At 49.4% G+C, this 18,276-nt stretch overlaps 1 protein-coding gene across 1 annotated transcript; it reads right to left on the minus strand.

The window, feature by feature from the left end:
• Window positions 1–156: 156 nt before the first annotated feature.
• Window positions 157–14,430, minus strand: LOC131214086 (protein kibra). Its single transcript, XM_058208447.1, has 10 exons — window positions 14,247–14,430; window positions 7,114–7,415; window positions 6,853–7,009; window positions 5,043–6,763; window positions 4,566–4,928; window positions 4,199–4,481; window positions 3,850–4,010; window positions 3,461–3,785; window positions 3,096–3,349; window positions 157–2,987 (listed from the first exon to the last, which is right to left on the minus strand). Exons 1-10 carry the CDS (start codon window positions 14,369–14,371, stop codon window positions 2,962–2,964), a joined length of 3,717 nt encoding a protein of 1,238 aa, XP_058064430.1. The 5' UTR covers window positions 14,372–14,430; the 3' UTR covers window positions 157–2,961.
• Window positions 14,431–18,276: the final 3,846 nt, after the last annotated feature.

The raw sequence follows: 18,276 nt of genomic DNA on the forward strand, positions 1-18,276 counted from the left end.
GCATAAATAACCTGGAAATAACGTTGCGGTACAGAGCGCGAGTGATAAAAGACACTTTAATACGAATATATATTTATATATATTATTTATCATGCCAAATAACGCTGACTGAATATTATGAATGTATAATAAGAAAACGGCAGGGATCGGTGTGCATTGAGTCACTTATGCATTTATATGAACATATATAAACACACATACATAGAGACAAGAAAACGAACAGAGTACCGTTGCATGAATTTAATTCAAAATGTGTATGAATTAGTTTTATAGTTTGTGGTTTGTCGCAAAATAGGTAATAACTTGCGTTTTCGCATACCTAGACCATTGGGACTTCTTTGTGTTTGTAGAAAATTGAACAAAGGTTTTTGGATTTTTGTTCCTTGCTCCTTTCCTTAGCGGCTTCGGAATAAAAAAAATCCTAACTAACATTTATTCAACGCTCGTCAGACACTCCGCTAGTAATCTGTTAAAATCATAATCAAAACCTAGAATCGGCTAATGCAAAAAAAAGAACAAACCAATTTTCCACCGTTTTTTCCGGCCTTCACGCAACTAATTTTCGAACTCTTATCGTTCCTTTACTGTCATTTCTTTTGCTTCCACTTTTCCGGTCAATAAGGCACATATGTTGCAACGGCTCTATCAGCAACCCTTGTATCTACCACTACTTAACCCTAAAATAGCTGGTTTTGCTGCACGCGAAGCATACGCGGTTTTGCGGATAAGTTTTCCAAGTTTATTTCCGTTTTAATCATTGTTTTTATTGCTTTCTTGATTATGTTTAGTTGTACCCAAAACTATCTACAGTTCGTTTGTTTGCATCCGCGCCGTTGCATTGTTTCGGTTTGCCTCCTTTACTTCAATAAACATGTTCATTTCGTTTTCGCACTTCGATTTCTCTGTCGTTCCGTTTGCATTTGTTGCTTTTTTATTTTCTATTTCAATTTGTTTAACAAAGCTTTAACAAATCCAACATGATTAACTAAGGGCTGGTTGGTCGAGGCCATTCCTCGTTCTCCTCAGCTTTCAGTTACTTCTTCTCCCCCTCCTTATATAGTATGAGATATTAACGGTTTTAAACACTGATGCGACAGGCTTGTCCCAACTGATTTGTACCCAAAGCTTTTGTTTTATCGTTGCTTAGGATTAAATTTAATGATCAGATTAGATTAGATTACATTAAGATTCAAATGTGGCTTCAACACAGAGAAAGGCACTTTTCAAATACAACCGACGCTTGTTTACGATGCGATCAAATTGAGAGCTAATGCGGTGGCTGTCCACTGTTTGCTCCCTGCAGGGATGACCCGAACGAAAGCAGGGATTTATGTGCAACAAAAGCAACAAAAGGGTGCGGAGAAGGAATTAGAAGCGGTACATCAACGATAGCGCCGCATACTCACTACCAAACGTCATATTCAAGCGAATTAGGAATCGTTGTAATAATAATAATAATATTAATATTCATAATAATGACTAATATTAATAATGATCGTCATAAAAATTAAAATATTATAATAAGTATTAAAATAAGTATATATAACAACATTTGTCGGAAAATTGTCGCTATTGCACGTTTGAATTTGACTCTTAAAACCAACAGTTAGATGAACACTTGCAACTCGACTTTGTCGACCGAATATGGTTGAATGAGTCTAAGTTGTAGTATTGTTGGGTGAGGGGCGGTGGCTACTTGTCATCTTCGTTCCATCTATTCAACTTGTTGGTGTCCTGGTCGTCATCGTCGTTTGTTCTGTATCGGTATTTCTTCTCCCTAGACTGTTACCTTCGGTCTTGTCGTCTTTATCTTCCTCCACTTGTGTCATGCCTTGTTTCTTTGGGCCATCTTTTCACGTATCGCATAACGCACTTGCTTATGGTTGTCGCAGCATCTTACATGCTGCATGGCTGTCATTTAATACTCTCCTCCTCTTTCTCTTTAATGCACATTCTACTTACTGTTTTTATTTTCTCTTCTGTTTTGATCTGCTATAAAACATCGAGTTATTATCTTTAACATTATTCACCACCGACCTTTTCTTGTTAGGCGTTACATTGTGTTGGCAACTACACACTATTCCGAGGTCCAGCAGAATCTCGCTGTAACGTTCCGAGTGTTCAACGAGCGCTCTGACTTGAACTTAAATTTCAATTTAAAATCGCATGATTTGGGTACATTTAGTGAATCTAACTCTTTTTGATTGTGTATTGCTCGCAAACCGAATTGATGAGCACCTAGCTTCTAACTGTTGGACTTTCATCACCTTCGATCACGTAGACACACGAACCAACGGAATGAACACATACGCATACGAAACGTGATCATGTAAAACTAATTGTAATGTCCCTGCGCAAAACGCCATAAGCCGTCGCGTCTTGATTTCTTTTAATTCGTGACAATTATTATTGTATTGAAGTCGAACTCAATTTCGATTTTTTTGTTTTGTTGTTGATTTGTTTAAAACAAAGGGGCAGGGCAAGCCGTATTCACATAATTCATTATATTCTATGCTTTGCGTAAGCACTCCTCAGCTCCCTGTTTCGCATTGATTTTTCGTGATTTTTCAACTTCAACTTAATCTCACTGCCAAGGCCCATTTGATTGGCTAATGTATACGATATGATTAATTTACATTTTGGTCATTTTTACTAGGTGGTCATTAAGGTGACAGGGGTGGCCAGAGACAGCAGGGTTCGGGGAAGGCGGTAGAAGAATGCACATGGAATTACGCCAAGAAACACACAAAAGTGGTGATTACAGCGATTGTGTTAATAAAAACAAAATAAAAAAACAATAAAACAACGTAATTAAGCTTAACAATTAAATGCATGCAAAACCTTTGGTCATTTTCAAGAGTTCAACAGTTTTGCGTAGGAGTAAGGTGTCAAATGTGGCAGGAGGTGCATACAAGGAAAGAGGGAGCACGATTTGCCTATTCGGCCATCCGCTGGTCACACTCAAACTTGTACGCCGTATGTCCGATCTACGTCATTGTAGGAGAAAAAGATGTCAGCAGGATCTTCGCTTTTCGGAGCACACGCGACCGCACTCTCTGCCTCCACCGATTCGCAGTTGGTCGGCGTTGTTGTACCTCCTTCAGACTCGTCTGACCCGCCGCCACCACCAGCACGGTCCGTATCCGTGGGCAAGCATTCCCGTTGTCGGGGCGTTGGAGGGGCCGAAGTTCCTAACAATGGTTTGCTACTACCAGGCTTTGTTTCGCCGCCGCACCCTACACCGGTGCTCATCGTCTCCACGCCATGCACTTCCCCGTTTTGGTGGAAGATCTCCGTAGGCAACTCTGGAACGGATACACCGCGTCGTGTGAAGAATGCCATCTTTTCCCTGCAAACACGTGGAGTAGCAATACAAAATTAGTTTCAATGATGTGTAAATCAGTTAAATATAGTCGCGGCAGACGGGCTGGAACTGTACAGAGTACAGATGGGCACTCACTTAAACGATATCGAATCGAGTTTTCCCTTGCCGACTTTCGTCTTGCGCAACTTGTAGATTTCTTTCGAGGTTTTCATCAGCAACTTGGCGAGCTGTCGCTCCTCGGGTGTTACCGCGTTTACATTCTTAACCAGCCGTAGAAAGTCCTCGTTTTCAAGTGCCCAGGCAGCAACTTTCACGTCGTTATTGTCACGCGCTTGCTCTAGCCGGTACTTCAGCTCGCGCAATCGACTGATCTCGTCTGTCAGCGTCTCCAGTTTCGTTTGCTGTGCTTTCAGATCGAGCTCCAGGTCGAGACTGGTACGCGGTACAGCCGGATGCATTTCTGCAAACAAACACATTCATAAGTAATACACCGTCGGACCCTGCGAACGTAGCGTAACACCCACTGTGGTAGATTTTCGAGACGCGGTTGTGGTAGCGCAAAGAACGCCGTTCAACCGAACCTCGCTTGAAAGGGTGCGGCGTCACTGGGTTGTTGAAGTGCATGGCGGAGTCCGAGTCGCTCCGGTTCAACCGGCAGATGTATCTGGTTTTACTAGCTACGGCACTGCAAAAAAAACAGGACCACAAAAAAGAACAGTATAGCTGAAAGTTTTGACTCACGGAAAACAAGGGACAGGGACACAGCAAAACACAATAAAATTTAAATTAAAGGTTTACCATGAGATGTTTTGCCTTTGTTTTGTGTTGTGCCCATCCCTTAATCGTAAAAAACCGGTCAGCCCTGGTGCGTACCTTGGTGAAAAAGTTTGCGATCGTTTCACCAACCGATCATCGACAACCGAACCCTCTTCGATGGTGGTGGTTGAGGCGCGATAAGCCGGATCGTTAAACCGTCGCCGGTTTCGTTCCGGCAGAAAGGCACACTCAGTGTTCGTTTCCTTGTCGGCCAGCTCGATGGCCGTCATCGCTTCCTCCAATACTACCACTTCATCTTGCTCCTCCGCACGACGGCTGCCACCTTTCCCAGCCTCCTTCACGCTATTCATGTATTCCTGTATCATTCGGTCAGTAGCTTCTATGGTGACGAAAGAAACGGAACAACGAAAGAAGAATTAGACTCGTGGTTACTTCCTGCTGTTGTACTCTTTGTTGTACTTACCTACGCTTGGTCCACCAACACTATCGCCTGCATCTTGTATTGGTTCGCTCTCTTCGTTCTCTTTGACTCCGTTGGTTGAGGTATCGAGAAACATTGCTCTCCTACACTCAATACTACCTGCATCTCTCAGTTCACTACCTTCATCGTCTTCTCCGTAGATCACTTCATCGCAGTCCTCGTCGTCCTCTTCGTCCCCTTCTTCTTCATCGTCCTCTTCGTTTGCCTCTTCATCTCGCAACAGCTCGTCATACGTGAGCTCCAGGACGGCCTGCAACTCGTCCTGGCCTTGGTTGCGCGTTAAGGTCGATGTTTGTGACGAAGAGATGATGGTTGACTCGTCGGACGATTCCTCTTTGATCATCCCTGCCAGTCTAGCTCTCCCTTCGCCTACTCCTCCGTCTCCTCCTCCGCTTCCTCCACCTCCTCCGCCTCTTCCTTCTCCTTCACCACCTTCTGCTGTTTCTTCGGTCGGGCAACCGCCAATTACTCGTCCATCGAGCAGCTCGGACTCGCTCATCGACTGCCGGCTGATAATGTTGTACCACTTACTGGACGCATCAGTCGGGCTGAACTCAGCCAGACTAACCTGCGCACTGCCAACCCAGTCCTCCCATTGGCCGACCTGTACCATCACCTTGACATGCAGCGACTTTGTGTATACCTTCTCGAGGGGCAACTGCAACACCAGCATCGTCTTGAAGAGCGGTCGCGTGAAATCGGTTACCGTGTCGGTGCGGATAAAATGGGAGGCAGCGGTCGCGGCCGCACCCGGCGGCAACAGTATCGCGCGGATAAATAGTTGACAGTCCTCGGGCAGCGAGAGTGCGGTCAGGTTACGGCCCTTCTCGATGGTGATGCACAGCGTGCTGTCGCCGGCCGTGTAGCGAATACCGATCTGCACCTGAGCGCAGTCTCGGTTCGGCAGCAGTGCCCGGGACGCCTCGAACACACCGGAGTCGCCGGCCACCGACTCATCGCTCACCGTCGTCGAGACGGAGCGCGTATTCGAGGTGGAAGACGAACGGCTTAGGAGCATGGTTGGCGCAATGTCCAAGTACGGTGGCTTCTCGTAGATCGGCGATAGGGGCGCCATGCCGAGCTGGCGAATCTTTAAATCCTGCAGCTGCTCTTCGAGCCGCTGCCGATCGAAACTGTATTCTGGCACCCCGCCGCCGAGATAGCTGTGTGCCGGGATCACGCCACACTGTTTGCTGATGGCCGCAACGTGACCGGACACATGGGCGCTAGCGCCCACTCCTCCACCCCCGTTACTACCACCTTCACAATCTAGCTTCATTGGTGAGGCTGGTGGTGTTTCCGCCGACAGGCTGCTACGCGGCGACAGGGAGACGTCCGAGCTCGGATGGAATAGCCGCTGCACGCGCCGATTTATGTCGACCATGTCGATCTGTGGTTCGGACGACAGCGGATCGCCGTAGATGTCGGTAAAGCTGAGCCCACTCAGCGATCCCTTGCTCGAGGCCGTCGAAAGCGAACCCAGGCTCGAGCTGCTGCTGATCGAGAGTGTGCTGGCCGACAACGATTTCAGCTGGTTCTCAAGGTGCGTAAACTCCTTGAGTGCTTCGAGTAGCTGCTGCAACAGAGCTTGCTTCTCCTCGTGCAGCTTTAGACGGTTAGCGATGCACTGGTTGGACTCTTCGTACGCCATGTTCAGATCCGACTCGAGCTGCCGGCACACGCTCTGGATGCGCTTCATCTCCGACTGCGAGCGCGATTTGGGTGTGATGCTTCGGTATTCGAGCAGCAATTGCTTCTTCTCCTGGAACAGTAACAAGCGGTCCTGGTCCGACTCGAGCTCGCCCGGTCGTATCTTTTCCTCGAGCGCCGCCAGCTTCTCCTGGATCTCCTTCACACGGCGTCGCCACTCATCGTACCGCTGGCGCATCTTCGCCATTTCGCGTGCCCCCATCGGAAAGTTGTCGCACGACAGGTCGGTTTGCGACGCAGCGCAGATACGGTCCTGCGCCAGGTTGAAGGTGGACGCATCCGGACTCTCCTGGCGTAGCTGCAAACGCGTCAAATCGTCCTTGACCTGCGCCAGGCTCTTCATCAGCTCCTTCTTTTCACGCTCGCCGGTGATCAGTGACTTTTGAATTTTCTTCACCTCCTCCATGATGGCCTGCGCCTCGCTGATGTTGTAGCAACCGTTTACGTGCGAGTTCAGCTTCTGCTCCACGCTGTATTAGTACATAGAGGGTGGTGGTGACAGAAAAAGGTAAATTAATACTGAACATCCCAAAAGCCATAACTGCTGATCTTGTCTTACCTTGCCAGCGTATCCACACCCTTTTGTGTGCTGCGCATCTCCTTCTGTATTCGAGATAGTTCTTTTTTCAGCCGAAAGACACGCTCCTTCGCAATAGCCAGATCGGCTCGCAGCAGCTCCGGGTCAAACTTGGTGCACGAGCTTGTCGATGAGCAGACTGAGAGATGGCGAGTGGGCAGGGTAAAAGAGAAAAACGATTGAATTTATGGTTATATTACATCGCACTGGCCTTGTGTGAGCTACCACCACACCACCACTTACTGCTAGTACGGCTCGCCGCGAGAGCATTCAGGTGGTTATATTCCTCCTGCGCCAAATGCAGCCGCTGTGTCTTCACGTTCAGGATCTCTTTCTTTGCCTCCAGCGTGTCCTGTGCCGAACAGAGGTACTCCCGCAGCATCTCATCCTGCTTGCTCTTCCACTGCAGGCGCGGATCTTCGAGCTGCGTCGACTGTGTGTTGTGGTTGATGTAGTAGGTACCGATCTGTGGATCGTAGCTCTCCTCCCATCCGAACGGTAATTCGTTGCCAATGCAGTCAGCGAACGTTTCCGGTTTCGTGTGCCTGGGTGACGGGCACAAAGAAGCCAAAACAAAATGGTAAACATGTATCACTCCGTATTTCATCAAACCTTGGGAGAGGTTCCCAATCTTCCAGTACGTTACTTATGTATATTTTGTTATCCAAACACCGTTGGCATTGACCAGAATTCCGCAAACAGTTTCAGCTCAAGATAACCGAAATTTCAAGCTTTAATTTAGCATTTTGCACTTTTAGGCACGGCCTTGCATGCTTCTCCTCCTTTCAATATCGCTCTGGATCGCCCCATCCGGAATTCTGCTGTCTGGAGACCTGAGAGAGACCATCTCGCCAGTTCACGATGGGCTGGCTCTGTCATGAGAATGGCGGCCGACAAGCCAACCCGCAAAGTCTTCTTAATTGGGCTTTCGGTTCTGGGAGAATTCAAACATCACATCAAACTCTGTTGAACCAGAGCAACGTAGTGGGAATGCAAATTTTTAGTTTTTTTTGTTCATCAAGTGCCAGGAGTCAAAAAAACTGCGCCGTTTCAACATGTGCCATACATCTGCACCGACGCGATTTACACGCTTACGGGTTGAGACGAAATTCTCCGGCGCAAAAGTAAAGTGATGGAAAATTTACTGTCGACGCCATTGACCGTCGGACGGACTGTCGTCTAGCCATCGTGTGCTGGGCGCGCGGTTGGTGAAATGCAATGAAAATTGAAACGGCAGAAACGGTTAAACCACAACCATAGCGTAATTCCTCCGCCGCCTACAGCGCACAGTTTTTAACGAACTTAAAGAAAAAGAAACTAGTAACCTTGACGTTAAAGGAACGTGAGCACAGCGGGGGGTTTGGTAATTTTTATGTTGCAATAACCGACGGCTCTGCTTCAACTCGGCGTGCTCTGCCAGCAGCGTAACGTTTCGCCCCTCGCGATAGTTGGACGACCCAGAATGGGACGCCCTGAGAAGGCTTCCCGTCGCCACCAACCCTTGGGGCGGCGGCAGCGGCTCAAGGCGGGGAATCGTCTCGGAACATGTGTGTCGCAAAAGGAGCGCGCGGGTCCGCGGGTCCGGCCGTAAAAGTTTTATTACCAGCTTTTACTGACATCACGCACAACACGACCAACACAGCCACCAACACTGCATACCGCATCACCACACCCCTCCGGATACTGCCTGCTATCGACAGCGACCCCCCACGGCCCCACCACCACCCCTCTTCCATCACACAATCGAACGATAATTCCTACCAATTGGAACGATCTTCCAATTTGAACATAAATTCCTCTTCTAGGCGGTGATGGTGCTCTGCCACCAGAGAGAGCATCATACTTCTGCTCTGTCCCTTTCTTCACTTCCCTCGCTCATCCCCTTCCTCTGCCACCCCCTGAACAGTCTTCCAGTTTTTGATACACACCAGTTTCCAGTTTTGACAATTTGACATTCAGCATTTTTAGATACACAAATAGAAACAATGCGATAATGGTAATGGTAAATATGGTTGTATTGTACAGGGTGGTCAAAATAGCGTCCACTTTTTCGTTTGGTTATAAAACAGAAACGTCTGAATAATTTTCATAGCTTGAACTTTTATTTGAAAGGTTAATTCATGCCATTTTTTTATGGAAAACAATTTTGGTCAAAGAACCAATTAGACCAAATTCGCACCAAACAGTCACTCGTTTTGGGTGCATTGACTTCTCTTGCACGATGTGTGGGTTTTCCGAACCACAATACAGCTTCTTAACATAGCCACCGAGGTGGGAATGAGCTTCAATGAAATGTGCTTTTGACGAATGATTTCATCACCACTTTGGTAATTATTTTTTTACATTTCCCAATTATCTGCAACCGAAATTGGATTTTATACATAAATGGCATAAACTAACCTTTCAAAGCAATGTCGAAGCATCGTTAAATGTTCTGGCGTTTCTGTTTTATAACCAAATGAAAAAATGCACGCTTTTTTTTTTAGAACTCTATACTACTTATGTATGTTATCCTTTTTGAGAAATACTCGAGCAAAATGGTTAAAGCTGTAACAGAACAAGAAGACAGAATATCTAATGAATCCACGGTTATGCTTCGAAACACACACCCATAAAAACCTATATAAGTGTAAAAGGACACGCTGGAAACCCCCGCCCCGGTCCCTCCGAACAGGGCAGTGCGAGGCGTTTGAGGCGCAGTAAATTTTGCATTCTAGCGCGGACCACAAAAACCCAAACAAGGGTGACGGAAACACGGACATGTCCTGCGGTGACGAATGGTGCCGGTGGGAGAGACGGGGAATTGGTTTTCTTTACTGCGCTTGCCAAGTCAAAGAAAAAGAAAGAAAAAAACAGGAAGAAAACAACAAAATAGAAAAAGACACAGTCGCGCGAAACAGGAGTAGTCGTCGCCGCTGGACTTGAGATGTGTGTTCGCTGCCGCCGCCACCGCCACCGTGTGGGGGTATAAGGAATAATTATGATTAAACCGAAACAAATTTAAACCGAACGACCTTGGCATTCTATCTACCTCGGGGCATGCTTCGCTTCCCCAGTTTCCATCATCACCGCTCCCCAATGCCATGGTCCACAACAATACTTTCGGTTCGCTACCAGCCACATAACACTAGCCAAATTCTGTCTCTCTCTCTCTCTCTCTCTTTCTCTCTCTCTCTCTTTCTCTCTCTCTTTCTCTCTTTCTCTCTCTCTCTCTCTTTCTCTCTCTCTCTCTATCTCTATCGCTCTCTACCTCCTCTCTCTCTCCTCCGCTCTCTTCATATGTATAAATTGCTCTCTTCATTTCTCTCTCTTACTAGCTTTCTCTCTTTCCTGCTTCCTCAAATCACTACCGGTATGCATAATAAATATCAGGCCGTAACATCACATACCTAACCCCTGAATGACCTAGCGTTAGCACCCCGGGCGCGAATCTTCTCCGTTATGTGCTTTTTTTAAATCTTACAGCACCGGACCGAGCCGTGCATTTATCGTGTTATGTCGTTGTTAGTGCTAACCTTTGACCGCAGATAGGTGAAGCGCTCGAGACGACTTCGGCTTCCTCTGTAGCTGCGCCTCACGTATGCCACCTACGGCCGCGTTGTAGTAGGGGTCCTCATAGGTTGCTCAATCTCTGTGTAAGTCAGAGCTACATCTGAGCGCCTTCTACGTATGGATGTGTATGTCATCAGCACACGGGTCAAGATCTGGCTGGACACACTTAAGCCGCCCCCTTAATCGCCCGCAACGTCCTGGGCAAAGGAATTAGAGAGCTTGCCTAATGCTGGTCATGGCGATTCTTACAAGACTTGCAAGTTTGGCCAGTATTCGGAAACCGGACACGGTCTCGTACTAGTAGTTGCTTACAATTTTACACTGGCCCTCTGCTATAATATGCGGCCTTGAAAATCAGTGAAAAGCTGCGGGTAAGTGCTCGAACGAAACTTATTCATCTTGTCAAGGATCTACCACGTGATAAATATCTGACTGATAGACTTGCGGTGGTAGACTTGCTGGTAGTGGTGGTAGACTTGCTTCTTCGGAATCCTCCCACACTCAAGAATTCCATTAATGGAGGCAAGCCAATTGTGTCCCTTGGTCGAAACACTTTGGTTCCCTTTCTCTACCACTAGCCGCTCTGTCGGTATCCGCTCGGTGTGGTTGTAGTAGCCGGATAAGTAGAGACGTAAGTAAGTAAGCAGTGTAATATTTCCACTTCCATCCATGTTCGATCCACAATACAGGATGGTAAAACTCTGCAAGTCGCAAGCCGTTACCGAGGCATGTCGTGGCACTAAGCAAATAGCAGTCTTTTCCACTGTCAAGGTGGAGCACCTTTATGGTATCGAAACTGTGCAAAGTAAATGTAAGTGATCCTGGTACTTTTTACAATCTTTCCTGTTTCTGACACACACCTTTATTGCTCTTTGTCCTCAGTCCTGACCCTGACCTGGCAACTGGCAATGTTCCTGGCAAGGCAACGGAATTAAAATTAACTTGGCAAATATCTCAACATCGACACAAACATACAGCACTCTCAATATTCTCTATACTTCAACATACTTGAAACATGGAATAGTTTAGGTATGACCTAGAGAGTGCATAGATGTACTTTAACAATGGACTTACAATAATAATGTAACTTGAAATGCTGGCATTTACGTCTTTAGGTTTTTATCTTATCCCCTTCGTGCGTTTCATTAATCGTTTTATGATACTGTTCTATCATCCATCTCTACTGTACAAATATTACACGCAGCTGCAATTAATACAAATAACAGCACAAATGCAACTGACACCGCGACCGAGTCGGGCGGGTGTCTCCGTCGCGTGGAGCAGAGCTACAGCGCAACAGAACGCAACACAACATTGAAGTAACATTCCATAACTACAGCAAAGTTTCATGGTGAATACATCTGCTGGAAGCTCTTGTTCGCGTACTTTCACGAAAATACTAACAAGTTAACTAGCTCATGGGCGTTGTGTTGGTTAAAATTTTGCATCTCGGAGGTGCCTGAGACATGTTGCCACAGTGAAGCTCCTCTCTTTGACAGATCTCCCAGCAGTCTCTCTATACATACTCTACTCTTTATGGCATTTTTTTCTCGGCTTCTCGGCTTTTCTCTTCTCGCTCGAGAGCTACCTATGGTCCCGCGGTCCCGGTCTTTTTACAGCCGTGATCTTTTCGCTTGCTTCTCGCGTTGTTCGATCCCTCGTCCACTGATCCGCTTCGGTCCGGACTTCACAAAATGGTGTGGCAGGTCAGGGAACACACCGGGCAGCAGCACACCCCGCACGGTTTGCAGTAAAAGGATGACGGAAAGTGGTGACCGGGCGGATGCATGATTTTGCATGACGGCCGCCTGGGCTGCCGGAACCCTCGGTACCCCTTGTGCCCTTTTCCTAGAGCTTTGTGACTCATACGATCGTAGACACAGACTTCGTAACCATCACACATCACACAGGCTGCATAGCCATAATCGATCGGCATTCAACGTCAACACACACGCGGGCTACATCTTCGCTATCTCGGTCGCGCTACTTCCGTCCCGTCGCGAACCGTCGCATACCCACCACCCATTGTCCGGACCCGTTTTTTTCCCGCCGGCAGAGAGCGTGAATGCGAAGAATGTTACATGCGATTAGATAACGGAGCTCTCACCCTCCCCATTCTGCGATAACCCAACACCCATATTCCTGTGCTCCTCGACGCTCCGTTCGTCACACACCCTCGTCCCGCTCGGCTCGCTAACCACTCCTCATCCCAGGTCAATGTGTGGCCGCCGTTCTCGGGTTTATCACATACTGCTCTTAAGCTCAAGCTCCAAGTATCGTGTCCTATCGTTGGCCGCACTCTCATCGGCATCCTATGTTTCGCAAACCGTAGCCCGCTGCTGCGTTGATTCTTGCTCTTTCTCGATTGAGGGACTCCTCGTCATAGTTTGCTTTGGGGGGCTCGTAGTTTATCCACGGGACCGGCTCCTCTGACATTGCATTGCGATAAAGAGACGGCGCACAGGACAAAGATATCTTGTGTCCATGTCGCGCTCGGCTTGAATAATCGCACGGTGGCGGGTGTGTGGAGGACCCGTTGATAGTTTGCAAAGCAGTGCAGAGGCAGGGGAGAGCAGCTGCAGTTGTTTGCTCAGCAGCTCAGGTTGTTTGCCCTCGCCACTATCCGGAAGGGTATTGTACTCCAAGCGAAAGTGACGGTGTTAATGGCTCACAGACAAATAAGATGATTCACCTGCCTCCCTGCAACATATCCTATCCCGGCCACCAAGGTGGTCCTCATCAGTACACAATCGTCATCGACTTTCAGATTCAAACCAAAAGGAATTCAGCAAAATGGAATGCGATGGAAGAAGCAAGATTGCAAGAAGTGATTGATCCTATTCTTCCACCGCTCCACAAAACTAGCAAACAAATGGCGCAATATCGCGGTGCCGAAAACGAATCAAAAACGCGACACCAAATTTTGAACTAATCCTTCGCACCGCCCATTGAAACGTCCCATTGTGGGGGGTTTTTCTTTTTCGCGCAAACAAGACTTTGCGCAATGTTTGCGGGCGTCGGGCGCTTTACTATTTACACACTTAATCCATCCATCCATCCATGCATCCAGAGACAAATAGATGTCCGTCGCGCGCGCGCACGCGTATGAAATATGTATTCCGTTCGTTGTGCTGCCCGCTGCAGTGGCATTTTTAGTAAACCACCCAGCCTCATCTAACGCAAACAGACCATACACAGCAAACAGTGCCACCTAGGCGTGCAGGTGTGACGACGTATGTGTGCCGTCGGTGGTGAGCCGAGCCCCCCACTTGTGTACATCACTGTTTCGCCCGGGGTCCCGGTATAGTCTTCTTCCTGACCGTACATTCCAACGGCCTATGCATCTTATGTGTAAGACTGTCGATACGTCCGAAGGCTTTTAGCGAATTGTGCGCTAAATCGTTCATCGATAGAATCGTACACCGAACATTCACCCGGCGTACAGCCGAGAGAGCCCAGAACGGCAATCTGACTGAATTCGGCTTGAAAATCCGAGGTAAACTAATGCCACTGAAACACTGAAAACTAGCGTGAATGCATGCATTGTGAACGTCACGAACATGTCCCATTTAGCAGCACGGGCCATCTAAAATATGTAGTGGTTTTCAGCCTTCGTCTAACGACAATGTTCGATGCTCATCGTTCGTGCACACTTAATTTGGGCGGAACGATGGTTGAACGCGATCGCGGCTAGTAAACAACACAGGTTGTGCCCCACTCAGGGAAACCCACTGAGATGTGCCCCGATATGCTTGTCGAAGGTGGTATGCTAAAATAAGGAATGCGTGACAATGAGGAATGCGTTTGCGGGTTGGTCCACTTACTTGTCGCGGGGATCAATCCACGTCGTTTTCTTGTTGATATGATCGATGAAGTAAATCTTGCCATCGTAGTCGGTATTAACTTCCCAGCCGAGTGGTAAATCTGCATTGCTGGATCTTTTTGGCATAATTCGATGTTTCGAGGTGTACGTGCACACGTGGGCGTGCACGCGCAGCAAGGCAACACTGTGACAGGGGGTGGCGGGCGCGGGATTGTACGTTTGTTCCGGTGGGGTTCGTTTCGTTACTGCACTGCGATGCTGCTGGTTGCTGTTTGCAGGTTTATTTTTTAATCAAAAACACTGCTCGCAACACTGCCACACTGTTTTATTTTTTATTTTTTATGTTTTTTAGAACGGACGGTCGAGCGCCGTAGTGTTAAAGCCACGCGATTACTGATTTATTATGTATTATTATTAAGCACCAGCTTAAAGTTTTGAACTCGAAGTGAATGCGGCGGTTGTCAGGGTTCGCACTGACGCTCCTTTCGCTTAGAAACCGATCATAGCGGCGAGAGACGGATGATCTACGGGACGCGAGCCACAAAGCCACGCTGAAGCGAGCGGAAGGGAGCGAAAAAGCGGTAAGGGGAAAGCGGTTATGCGACGGGGGTGCGCCCCGGGCGTTTGAAACGGATCAGGCGGCAACAGATGCTATCTTCGGACGCGCGGTGCAGCAGCAGCAGCAGCATCGATGCAACACGCAGGCGGCGGCGGCGGCACCAGTTGAAAAATTTTCCACCACTACACCAACAGTGTGTGTTCTCTCTCTCTCTCTCTCTCGTTTGCTCACTCACACTTCACTTACTGCGCTCCGCGATCGTGCACCCCAGCGCCTGTTTTCGTATTCGTTTTCTTCGGGAAAATTTAAAATATCACCACTCGCCACTCTGGACCCTCAGCAAGCCCCTTTAGCAGGGTGGTGGGTGGAGGGGGATGCTCATTTGTAGGGTTGGCTCGCTGTTTTATTCCTTTGCTCCTTCACCTTCACCACCACCACCACCCTAGGCAGAGGTCTCAGAGGTCTCAGAGTTTGCACGCGCAGCAACACCTGTTCCGCGCCACCGATTTTGTCCGCGTTTTCTTGCGGCGGCTCCGCTCCTTATTTGCTTACTGCTTTTCACACCACGAAACAGTGCACTTCCTCAAGCGACACGCCGTCGCTGTCGGCTCGAACGGTGGTTGGCGGCTGGTTGGTTGGTTGCTAAATCGCTGGAAAACAAAATCAATCAATTTTTGCACTTGCAGCAAACAGACCCCGCGGTCCCGCCGCCAGGGTCCACGCAACGATCCATCGCTGGACCGAATTTACGGCGACAGTGTGTCCTGTCAGTTCATGAACCACCCCCTCTCTCTCTCTCTCTCTGTCAGGGGGTGTGCATATCAATTTGCGAGTGCAGCTAGTAACCGGTTTATGCAAGGGAACAGAGATGCAGTAACAAACTAACGAAACTACTCTACTCTAGGGGTACCCAGCTACTCTACTCTAGGGGTACCCAGCACCCAGAAACATCAGCCGGGGCTTGCTGTGGTCCGGTGGTGGTGGTGGCCGTGTGCCTGCGTGCGTGCGTGCGTGTGTGTGGTGTCGCACTCGGTGAAATTTTAAAACTTACTCGAATCGAGGACACGATCGAGGTGGCGCGGTTGCTGCCTCCGTGGGGTGGCGAGGATTCGTTTCCAACTGTGAAGCACGCACGCACGCACGCACAAGATAAACAAAAGTAACGGAAACCGCGTACTGATATCTTTTAGTTAAAGTACACAAAAAGAACAACCATAATAGGTGTTAAGAGGGGAGAGAGACCGGAGTGTAGAGACACCAAGAAACAGCGCGACAACGGGCGTGCGGGCGGACTGGCTCGGGAGAAGAAGTGTCGAGAAAGAGAGAGAAAGAAAGGGAGAAAGGGAGAGAGAGAGAGAGAGAGAGAGAGAGAGAGCAGTCGAAGGCATGTATCGCCGTCACGACCCGTGTGCCGTCCGTATGCGTGGGAGCCGGAGCCGGACCATCGGGGGTCGGGCGCGGGTAGGGTTGATTGGGAAATCGTCGGAGTCCGCTTAGCGGCGTCTGTGATTCCGCGTTCCGAGGTTGGAGGCAGCCGCCACTTTTTTAACTGCCCAACTCCAGCTCCATGCCGCCGCATTATCTGGAGAGCTCTCGTTTTCGCGTCCTACTCTAGCGCCAGCCAGACGCCAGACGGGGTTGATGGAAGACTGGAAGACCAACCGAGGTGGACCACGGCCACGGGTGGTGCGTTTTTTGGTGATTGTTGCAGCAGCTGGCACATTCACTGTGCTCATTATTCCACAAGCAATGCAGTCAGCACACTGCAGTCACAATTTGTTTCAGCATCCTGATCGCATTTTCGGTGGGTGCTCTGCCGACTTGCCGATTGCTCCGAACTCAGCCACTGGACGAATTATCGTGGTGATCGCGCCGATCCTTGGCCCGGGCCGATGGAATGCTGGCTCACGGCAACATTTGACCATCCGTATGATGAACTAACTGAACTGGCCACACTGATTTGCACCTGATAGCGGTGGTGGAAGCGAACGAACGAGCGAGCGAGCGAGCGAGCGAGGGACTGCAAAGGAAAGAATGAAGCAAAACGGTGACCAGACTGAGGCACACAACATTGGCATGGCCCCGGCCGGCCAATCATTTGAAACGATCGTCACATTCACAGCGCTACCGCGTGTGCGCGAAACATGAAACACGCACCTAATCTGGCCACCATCCCGATGCGGGGGATGGGGGTGGGGAGCAGACTCATGCGCCACGGTAGCTGGGGGTTGTGCGTTGATTGCGCGTTGCCCACTGCTGCTGCTGCCCAAGAGTCGAATGACACCCCAAACAGGCGGGGTGGTGGGGTCGTCTCTACAACAGCCTACATCGGCCCACATCGCTTTCGCCCGCTTGGACGGTCCTCAGCTAAGCAGGGGGACCCCTGCGCCACATCATCATCATCATCATCATCAGCAGCAGCAGGCTCTGGCTGCTGCTGGGGCTAAAGGCTTTGTTTTAATCACCGCACAGCACCCCGCGAGCCAGCGTGCCGGTGCTATACCGGCCGCGACCAGGGTCACACCTCACTCTCCTTCTCCTCCTCCGCCTGCTCCAAATATTCATCCGCCCTCCCCACAGGCTAGGCTAGGCCACAGAGCGAAGGAATGCTTGTGGCCAATTAAATCTTTGAACAGCTTGCTGCTGCTGCGACGGCAGCGCTGCCACCTCCTCACTCTGTGCCGAGAGACGACGAGGAATTAACAAAGGTATGCGGCACGGCAACACACACTGCGCCATCCCATCTCTGTGTGTGTGGGAAGGGTACGACAGGTTTGGCGTAGAGTAATTAAAGAATCTGTCCTCCGCGCTCCCGGCACAGCCCATGACCCATACTCGACCATCCGCCAACTCCCTCCCCACCCCACCCCACCCACATACACATACACGACTAAAACCCGATGCTCTAGCAGAGCCGCACCTTGCCAGTCTCGTCCCGGGAGGGGGGTATCTAATCGAGGCTTCGCTGCTCGTTCGCGAAAAGCCAGCTCGCCGCATCACCGATGGCGCAGCATAACTGTGTGCTGTTGGTGACGGCTCTCTCAGAGAATCAACTCTTTATGCAACATATAAAACCTCCCGCCAACTGACATCGTGTGTTCCATCGAGTTGTCGTCGTTAATTGTTATTGAACGAACCGAGCGGCGAACGGCCAGCGGCCAGCGCAGCCACGGGGCACTTTCTGGGCAGCGCGAATGCGCGAGTGGCTCTTTGTGTCGTTACACGCCACACCAATCCTAGGCACACACCGTTATTCTGACTTTCCCGTTCGCGCAAACGCGCAGCTACAACAGCGAGACGCACCGAGAGCGCGCGCAGCGCGGATGCTTACATTCCAATGCTCTATTTCATTCCAGCGCGCCCGGTGGTGCGCACACTAGCCCACCACACCAACCGAACCGAACCGAAACCCACCACCAATACAAGCACGCCTCGCCTACTCGGTTCACCCGTCGTCGCCGTTCTCGCCGCG

This window comes from Anopheles bellator, chromosome X (assembly GCF_943735745.2).
Source record: "Anopheles bellator chromosome X, idAnoBellAS_SP24_06.2, whole genome shotgun sequence".
NCBI classification, from domain to species: domain Eukaryota; kingdom Metazoa; phylum Arthropoda; class Insecta; order Diptera; family Culicidae; genus Anopheles; species Anopheles bellator.